This window comes from Lycium barbarum, chromosome 2 (assembly GCF_019175385.1).
Source record: "Lycium barbarum isolate Lr01 chromosome 2, ASM1917538v2, whole genome shotgun sequence".
NCBI classification, from domain to species: domain Eukaryota; kingdom Viridiplantae; phylum Streptophyta; class Magnoliopsida; order Solanales; family Solanaceae; genus Lycium; species Lycium barbarum.
In genome coordinates, this window is record NC_083338.1 from 49,812,512 (window position 1) to 49,822,697 (window position 10,186).

Here is a 10,186-nt window from a genome sequence, read left to right on the forward strand (position 1 = left end):
TACAGAAACAACACAAATTTCTGATTGGTAAGCTTCAAGCACAATCTTGTTTACAACTTGATATTGTATTTGAATGTTCTATGGCATGTAAATTGTGAAAGTCGTACGCTAATGCCCTTAGGCTTTGTTGTAGCATTAAGAGCATGGCATGTGATGTGTGAACTGGCGTGGTTTGAACCTTGTTGTCAGAGGCGGATATAGGTTTCTATAGCATGGGTACACCACTAAAAAAGGAGAAAAAAACAAAGTACTTAGTGAGAATTGATCCTCATTCCTTTGGGTAAGTAACTTAAGATTCAACCAAGTGCAGCATTTAGCTTTTCTGGAGCATGGGTGTCAACAGATAATATCAGATCAATTCTAGAAAATATGTACATAAACCACCTAGTTTGGCGGAGAAACCATGGGTTCATGTGCACCATAAATTGGGCTATAAATCCACCCCTACTTGTTGTAGATAAAATCATGGCATTTAAGTGCAGAAGGATAAAGAGCCCACACTGAGTTTCAACCGTAAGCCAGTGATCATCCGGAATTTCTCAGTTGTAAAAAAAATTGTGAACTGCTATTGAATTAAAAGACCAAATAAGAACTCTGTTTCTTTGTATTACAAGAAAGTCAAGCATTGTATTGTATTACAGGAAAGTAAATCATTGTACCAGATCATTCTGTTAATGCTAGGGAAGTTAGAAAACCTTGTAATCATGTTGAAGTTTGCACCTTCTCTTTGATAACTCCATTGGGTGTATCAGTAATCACAGTCAAAGTAAGCTTCTCACTTGTTGGAACTTCATCGGGTATCTGAAGAGGCTCTAAGGAATCTACTATGTCTCTCATCAAAGGTCGTGCTTTTGGATTGCGATTTAGGCAATGATAAGCAAGCATTGCAGCCTTATGAACAGCTTTTATGGGATAATCTCCATCAAGTCTTGGATCTATAATATTGAGCAATTTTTTCTTTTCTCTAAGCAATGGTAGAGCCCAATCTGTAAGATTCTGTTCTCGGGCTGGTTTGGTTTTGTCAAGTGATTTTCTTCCCGTCAGAAGCTCGAGAAGAACAACACCAAAACTATAAACATCACTCCTAGGAGTCAAATGACCTGCAGGTAAAGCAGAAGCTTTCTATTATAAAGAAATGAAAACAATATTAGGTGGACTACTGGATATCATCCAAGGATGACAATACGACTAGTATGATTGTGTCAGCAATTTTCACCAAACACGGCTTATTTTCAGTTTCAACACTTCTACTCACACATGAGACTGCTTATGCGTAAATTCAGTTTCGACACTTCAAAACTGCTTTGTAGCACTTTGTACTTAAGCTACTCAAATCCAGCTAAACTAAACGGGCTCTGTTCTTTTAGTTCGGATGGCATTCTTGCACATATTCTGTTAAGAAAGACAATATGTATCTAAAAGAAACCTGTCATAATATATTCAGGGGCAGCATATCCATAGGTTCCCATTATGCGAGTAGAAACATGAGATTTGTCTCCAACTGGTCCATCTTTAGCTAGGCCAAAATCAGAGAGTTTTGCATTGTAGTCCTGTAATACATAAAGATTGCAGTGTATGCTCACTCTAGAAGAAGCCATCTGGGTGAAATCATGCATGAAAGAAATATGGATATGTAGAACACTTACCGGATCTAACAGGATATTAGATGTCTTAAAATCTCGATAGATAACAGGTTTTTCAGCTTCATGAAGAAAAGCAAGTCCTTTAGCTGCGCCAAAGGCAATCTTCATTCTAATGGACCATGGAAGAGGAAGCAATACTCCTGCAAACAAGAAATCTTGCATAAGCATAAGACATGTAATAGTAATAGTTAATCTTCATTACAGTAATACGACTCATTAAAAACAAAGGTAATTCAAATTCGAAAACTGGTCATAGATAAGACAGCCATTCATGAAATATAAGCGTAACTTAATTAATACCATTTACTAAAGACTTTCTGTAAACCTCGAAATAAGTAGTTCCCATCATCCTTTCTGATGAGGGAAGCAAATCACCGAGGAATTTGTGCCTCAGAAAAAATTGAAATGCTTTAGAGATTTGTTCCCTGCTTCTAATGTATACTCTACAAGCTAAAGGTAACAAACCAAGTAGTAACTTAAGAAGATATATTTCTGATTCAATCACAAGAAAATATTCTAGGCATGTTGACTGCGGACAAATTTGAAGGCTAGTTGTCCAGATTCCCTGCTTACGGAGGACATGACCTTAGATAGGAGGGTATGGAGGACTCATATTAGGGTAGAAGGATAGTAGGTAGTCGCGTTTATCCTCCCTTAAGAGTAATTATGTTGTTCTATAGTTTCTTGTATCTTGATTTCTGCGAGTATCTGTTGGTTTCGAATGACTTATTTACTCTCATTGTTTCATTTTCATAGTTATCTATAGCAGTTGATACTCCTTTTACCATGACGTTCTTGTTTTGTTATTTCTTGTTATTTCTTGCTTTCATATTGTTTTCGATACGCTTGACCATATCTAACCTTTTGTCTTTTCCTCTCTTTTTCTCCTCTCTTGAGCCGAGGGTCTTTCGGAAACAGCCGCCCTACCTTTCAAGGTGGGGGTTAGGTCTGCGTACACTCTACCCTCCCCAGACCCCACTCAGTGAGATTATACTGGGCTTGTTGTTGTTGTTGTCCAGATTCCAGCATTTTCTTAATCAAGCCGTGGAATCCAACTTATATCATCCTCAAAAGGCAGAGGGAAAATTAATTATTAAAGAGGGGTCATAAAGATGGAAACTCTTTTTTCTTCCTTGAGAAAATTTGTGTTCACGAAGAAACTTCTATAAATATCAACTCTACACAGTGCACCCTGTCCACAAGGGGAGCAACATGATAATTTAATACTCGAGCATTTGATAGAACTTCTGCCAAAATACACTAATCATTTTGGAGAAAAAGGTACTCAAGTATTTAGGTGAAATTCTTGAAACAAACATATTGTATAAATCAATTTTCATTTTACACTTTCTCATACAGAAGTCGAAACCATGAACGAATAAAATTAAAGGTTTCTACCTGGGGAGAAATTTTTACTTTTGAAGGGAAGAGTAGGAGGAGGAGAGCAGGGGGGATCACAATTAGTCATTACACAAACTGTTAGTGATTGTATAGGGTCAGAAAGGGGCCACATATGCACTGATCCAGAATATCATGGAAAGACTTTTCCTTTTCCTTCTTTTTTCCTTTTGCTCACACTTTTTAGAAGTGTTCAAGATAGTATTATTTTAACACATAAATGGATGTCCCTAGTTGAAAGTAGCTCCACTTCATGATATTATTATAGTTTATATATGGTCCCCCTTATGGCAAGTTTCACTTCCCATGCTTGAGAACAATGAACACCTATCATAGCACAGCTTAATGGGGAATGATATCATGGAAGTACATCCAGATCCATGAAGCGATTGGAGATAGAGGGTAGGGACGGATTTCATATTAGCTTAAGGGCACGCTAACATAAATAAAATAATAGATAGTTGAACGGCTTAGGAGGAATTGAATCAGGATGCACTTCAAAAAAAAAAAAAATCCTAGTGTCCAAATACGCCAACCTTTGCATGTGTCTTGAACAACTTTCTTCTGGAATTCTTTCATTACCGCAAATACAGATCATTAAAATGAACATGTAAAGTGTCACATTCTAGAAAATAATTGAACATACTTACTCGAGAACAAATTGTTTTCAACACTTCCCCGAGCCATGTACTCGTATATAAGAACCCGATGATCAGCTTCACAGCAGTAACCGATCAACTTTACTAAATTTGTATGTGAAAGTTGGCCCAGAAATATCACTTCAGCCTAGCAGACATGAAAAAAACATATGGAGTGATTCAGACAATTCAAGAAAACTTAAAAACTTATGGAAATTTTTTCATGAGGCTAATTACCAGCCATTCCCTATGGCCCTGATAACTGTTATCTCCATCATGAACCTTAACAGCTACGGTAATTGGTTGGAATCCTTCCCTCAAATCTTCAGTAATAAATCCTTTATAAACATTTCCAAATCCTCCTCCACCAAGCATGTAATCTTGTCTAAAGTTGCCGGTCATTATCTTAAGTTCATCAAAGGAGAACGCAATCAATGGATTATTAGCTGAACTACGGCGTAGGTCTTCTACTTCTTCAGGATTTGAAGGCATCTTTGTATGATCCATCCTTGCCTTTTGAGATGGACTTTCATCCTTAGGAGACTCTGAAATGAGGTTAAAGTGCAACATGATTTTTATTACCATTATTTGAAATTGGAGCACATATTAGTAACATTTACTTGAATAGTTCAGAATCAGAGAAGGCAACTCAAGTGGTTTTTGTCTCTCTGAAACTAACTATCACAGTGAAGTATCAGATGATAAAATGACATTAAAAAAACCTAAAAATATAGTGCATGTCAAGGATGCAACATAAAACAATCATTGTACAGTGTTATTGTAGATCTTCTTTTGATATCAAGCTAAAGAATCAAACTGACTGCAGAGATAAAAGCTATCAATTAATTTAAACAAAAACTACTTGATTCAAGAGCATAAAACTTGGAAAAGATTGTAGACTGTATAATCATAAAAATGAAGCAATTATTCCAATATGACATTCTTAATCTTCACTAACAGAAAAATAACAAATATTTTCCTATATTTCTCAGAAAAGCTCAAATGCGAACCTTTTTTTTTAATAATAAGTCAAATTTGACAATTTTCATCCTAAAACAAAAACAACAACATACCCAATGTAATCCCACAAGTGGGTTCTGGGGAGGGTAGAGTGTACGCATATCCTATCCCAACCTTGTGCAGGTAGAGAGGCTGTTTCCGATAGACCTTCAACTCAAGTAAAGCAAAACATTTCATCCTAAAACCAGGAAATATTTTTCCATTTCATGAAAAGAAGACCATTTCTTTGTACATATTATGCAACTTAAAAATCTTCCCCACCCTGTCCATGTCGGATTGACAACTTTTATCCTTCACTAGGAAAAAGGAAGGAAATAATTGTAAGTACATATTATACAACAGAAAGATTTTTTCCGCCCAATCTAAGAACCGTCCATGAGTGACAGTTAAGCAAATTATATGATGCACAATCTGAATTAAATTGATAAATTTGTTATTAAATTCGAATTCAAGGACCAAAAGGTTTTCCTCCGAGGCAGAGCACTTGCAAAGATTTTGAGTTTTGCAGTTAACTGATACTACTAGTATAAGATTTGACAGTGAAACGACATAAGAGGATTCTATTATTAGGATCCAAAAGGTAAAAGCAAAGCCTTAATCCAGGTATAGTAAAAGATTCAACAGTAGAAAGGAAGTAACAAAATTCCTATACTGTAGTAGGAACCAAAAGATAAGAAAGAAATACCAGGTTATACAAGAGTGAGTTTAAAAGCAGTAACCCTTTTCTTTTCACTTAATGTTCAAAAGCACACCTAAACTATCACTTTTTCGCGAGTTTCATACCTCAACTATCCATTATTCTCTTAACTTATTTAAACTATCAATCCGTTTTTATTAAAACACACCTCTATGCTGAGTTGGCCAAATATTTGAAATCAATGGATAATAGGTGTGTGTTAACCAATTTAGCATCGGGGTGTGTTTTAATAAAAAGAAAGTGATAATTTAGATAGATAATTGGAACGATGGATAGTTGAAATATGAAACTCGTGAAAAGGTGATGGTTTAGGTGTGTTACCTTTTCTTTTTTTTATTTTTCTATAACGAAACTCATTGAAAAGACAATATTCTGTTGAAATCTGAAATAAGGAAAGAAATAAAACAAGGAAAAGGGAAGAGGGAAATAAAAAACAATATGAATTAGTACATGAAGAGAAGATCTCACTTTACTTTAGGACCTTCTTTATAGTAAAACCTTTAATAGAAAACCAAAGGTATGTTCCCAAAAAATCATCTTGCAAGAAACTAACTTTACCAGGACTAAAGTAATTACAAAAACCAATTAAAACTGAACTGACGAGCAGTAGATACTAAACACAATAGTATTTTGCGTGTGTTTGAGGAAAAATAGCATAAAATAAGTGAGCTAATGATCAAGGTGAAGAATTTAGGAGAAAGACTGACCAGATTTTGCATTAGAAGAGACTCTGTACGAAGGTTGCCCCCTACAGCAGCAATTGCCCATTATAGATACACCTCAAAGTAACACACTTTTCCAAAAACAGAACTGACCCATAACCATATGCTAAACAATCAGGCTCAAAAACTAGAGAATTAGCCAAATTCAAGAAAAAAGATAGATAGGATCTTTAGAGAGAAATTAAAGAAGTGGAAATAGTGAAGGGAACTTAATGAAGAAATGAAGTACAACTAATACAGTACTAAGTTAGTTGGTTGCATATTTGTGTGTGAAAATGGATTTTGGTCCTTGGTGTCAATGATTTGGAAAAAGTGGGGAGTGGAAGTGTTGTGTTGTCTGTATAGCACAAATAGAGGAGAGTTGCATTCTTGTTGGGTTCTTTTCTTGTGCGCTTTCATTTTCAATATTTCTGTTGAGTCTTAGTGCGTCCACCCTATTTTAATTTGAATATTATACACACTCAATTGTTATCAAATCACATTAATTTATCACATATGTGTCGGTACATGTGAGATTTTTACGTCCATATTACTTGGTCCAAGCTTTTAATTAAAATGATCTCACATTTTCAGATCTCATTTCATTTAATTCATTTTGTATATAACTTGAAATACTTAGGAAAAAGAGATCTCATTTCATTTAATTCATTTTGTATATAACTTGAAATACTTAGGAAAAAGGTAATAATTTCTTAATTTGTGATTATGATCTTCATTTTTTTATGCTTAGAAACCGATTGGGTGTGATATTCATGTTTATGATCGTAGATTTAAACATTATTGGGTGAATTAAAGTGAAAAAATTAAAAATTCAGTGTCAGGGTTTTTAAGAGTTTGAAAACTCACGAATGTGTTTTGTGATTTGTTAAAATTTATGACAAACTAATAATTGAGCTTCGCTAGGGATGTCATTTTGAAGTTATGGTTAAATTTGAAGCTATCCGACGAAGATTTGAGCTATTTGAGGATGTTTTTTACTCATTTTGAATGGAGTTCGTAGGAGCCAAAACCTAGTTTTTGTATAATATTGTTTAATAGCGCAAAAGTGTGTATACACGTCTTTTATACACTATTATACAACGTTGTTATATTACTTAATATCGTATAATATTGTTCATCGAGTGTATAAATATTGTTACGAAATAAAAGTTAGCTATACGAGCTGCATGAAACTAAAAATACATCTTTGTAGGTGCAATGTTGTTGTGGAAATAGCCACTAATGCTTGCATTAGGGTAGGATATCTACATCACACCCCTTGGGGTGCGGCCTTTCCCTGGATCCTATGTGAATGTGGGATGACTTGTGCTCCGGGCTGCCCTTTCTAGGTGCAATGTATTGTGTTGGACCGTATATTTTTAAAAATTCCCTATTTCTTAGTCATATTATTCGTCTTTTAACATTCTAGCCTCCAAATCAAAGAAAGATATTTACATTACATAGCCTCCCATCAAAATAATAGCAGAAATATATATATATATATATATATATATTAAACCAAGCAAAAATAATTATTTTTACCAAGAGGCCAAATACGTTAAAACCCCATTTTAACAACTTATCTTTCTCTTAAAGTCAATATCCAAAATGTCATTTATCTCTTCCTTGAATGTTTCACTTAATCACTTAACTAAAACTCAACTAAGGGGTGTGAACTTTTTCCTCTTTTGGTTCCCACCAATCAATTATGTCATACTCCACCTTTCTCTGTCATAGCGTGCGCCTGCACATTTTTATACTCTCTTCATCCACTCTTTGTTCTCTATGTAGCCTTTCTTATTTCCTTTTTCCAAACATTTTAACGTGTCACCAAACTTTGCTACCCTACCATTTTCATTCCTCTTCTTCTATTGCTTCCTTTCAAATTTAATGTCATTTTCATTAGTTTTATATCTCAATATTATACTTCATTATGAGATTAATTATGTCAATTTCTGATGTATCTTTAATTAATTTTATTGACATCGTTTCGAAAATCTAAACAAAATAGATTTCGTCGTATTTTAGTTTCTAGAAGAAGTTGTGATAGCTGAGATTCCTGCATTGAAAACCAAATTGCTATTGTAACATTATCAGTTTTCAGTATGTAATATCTACCCATAAACACATCCAGTTTTGGTATGGGAAAATATTGCCTAAATCATGTTTCTGAAATCCGAACGAGAATTCAATGTCCATATAAGTAAATATAGGAGTATAATGAGTTATATATTATTATTAAATAAATAAAGAGAAAAGACACAATTGTTAGGAATTTTATTGAATAGTTGTATCCTTTCAGGATTGAAAGGATATAAGAACGTTTCTGTAGAAGAAACACACACTTCCTTTTCCTCTAACGCACAAAAAGACAAAACCTCTCTTCTTCTTTTGGTGCAAAACTTTCGTGGAAGATTTCTATTTTGTTCACGGAGCAATCTTATTTTCTGTAACAGTTACGATCATAGACTGTGAATCTTATAACGTAGTTCACGTTTATAACATGTGATTACTTTATTGACTAGTGAAACAAGTACTGAAAAATTCTGGGAGAACTATGTGTTCTAGATTGTTGCATTTTCCTTCATTGGTATCAGCGAATAGGTTATTATTTGTTTCCTAGTCTGAATCTTCTTCCTTGAAAAATATTGTTGTGGGTCTCTGCTTATTGTTATTTTGTTTGGATCTGCGTGAAATCCTTTGTAATGCATCTGCTCGTCTTTCGATCTCCCTATAAGAAAAACAAAATCCATCGGAACTTCATTCCTTTGTTTAAAGACTTTTGTTTTGTCTTTAATGGTGGAAATCAGTAAACAGATTTTTTTTTGGGAGAAAAGGTTAAGTGCGAAGAGTCCTACTATGACACAACATTTGACAAAATTAGAAGAAGGCATTAAAGGCCAAAGTGAAAATCTTGCAAAAAAAGAAACAAAAAAAAATTACTTGTAATAGAGAGAAAGTAATTCTCTGTGGCATTATTTCTCCAGTACCACGTATGTGGAGTGATCTCTTTTTCATTACCAAAGCCAATTAGTGTTGATATGGTAATGATTTCCTTTATAATTATTTCAAGTTAAGGTGGGATCATTCCCAATCATTTTTTTTTTTCTTGTGAAGAAAAAATGGGTGAAAGCCCATGTGAATTGTATATAGAAGAAAAAACAAAAATGGAGATCAAGTTTCTTTTTCTTTTGCATGTTCCAGTATTGGAAAGGAATTCTAGTCAAGAGTATAAATATATATCAATAAAATGCATAAAAACGTTTTGTGAATAAAATTCGTGTAGATGTTACAGGAAATTGATATTGACATCATATAAAAGTTTGTCAGTACAAGTTTATGAGTGTGTGAATTTATGGGCAGTTCAATTTTTTTCTGTATGTGTTATAGACTAAATAATTCAAAGTGAACTATTTTGTGTAATTGTCTGTGACATTTTATTCATAAGCCCCGGACAGTTGTGTTTTTGTTTGAAATTTAAGTTTAATGTTTTATGCAATTATATTCTTATTGAATTTATCTATATTTGTTACAGGATTATTGGTTTTATTTAGTCTTTAATTTCAGTAATTTAAGACAAGTGCTCCTTAGATAATTGATTATGATAGATTTATTGAACATTATAAAATTTGGATGATGATTGGGAACATAGTGAACTTTCGATTCCGAATCTAATGTGAAATAAATTTTAATATAATTACTTATTGTAAGGATTAGTATGTATATGAATTTTTAGGCTCTAAAAAGTGTACATAGATGTCTCATATAGTTTATACTTTATTATGACTATGTCAACTGCTATGAGAGTGTTAGTCTCGTGGCTTAACATAAGTGAAAAGTTATCCAGTATGTCCGAGAATAGAGCAAAGCCGCTTATGGCTTTAGATGTGTCGATGATGCCTCATAATGTATCTTGTTTGTATTTTGTCACATACGAGATATGGTGCTGGTAATTCCTATGATGGTTTTAGCATAGTGGATATTATTTATAATTCCAGTAAGAATATTTATTTGTGCTTATTTGCGTCAAGTGTTGATGCATACGACATGCTAGACTTGACCATAGTGGTTAACAACAAAAGAATTATT

The 10,186-nt window shown here is 33.7% G+C and overlaps 1 protein-coding gene across 2 annotated transcripts; it reads right to left on the reverse strand.

The window, feature by feature from the left end:
- Positions 1–573: 573 nt before the first annotated feature.
- Positions 574–6,525, reverse strand: LOC132626489 (probable serine/threonine-protein kinase PBL16). 2 transcript variants are annotated; one of them, XM_060341395.1, is made up of 7 exons: positions 6,104–6,525; positions 4,753–4,846; positions 3,917–4,224; positions 3,692–3,827; positions 1,647–1,783; positions 1,427–1,550; positions 574–1,100 (listed from the first exon to the last, which is right to left on the reverse strand). In XM_060341395.1, exons 1-7 carry the CDS (start codon positions 6,113–6,115, stop codon positions 703–705), a joined length of 1,209 nt encoding a protein of 402 aa, XP_060197378.1. In that variant the 5' UTR covers positions 6,116–6,525; the 3' UTR covers positions 574–702. The 2 variants fall into 2 exon arrangements, with proteins under 2 accessions (XP_060197378.1, XP_060197379.1); XM_060341396.1 differs by lacking the exon at positions 4,753–4,846 and having other exon boundaries at positions 6,104–6,522.
- Between the last annotated feature and the right edge of the window lie 3,661 nt (positions 6,526–10,186).

Bases quoted from the DNA above. Each gene is read 5' to 3' on its own strand.
- LOC132626489 (XM_060341395.1), bottom strand. The intron at 3,828-3,916 runs GTAATTAGCCTC...CATGTCTGCTAG, and splicing joins AGGGCCATAGGGAATGGCTG to GCTGAAGTGATATTTCTGGG. The intron at 1,784-3,691 runs GTAAGTATGTTC...TCTTGTTTGCAG, and splicing joins TGAAAACAATTTGTTCTCGA to GAGTATTGCTTCCTCTTCCA.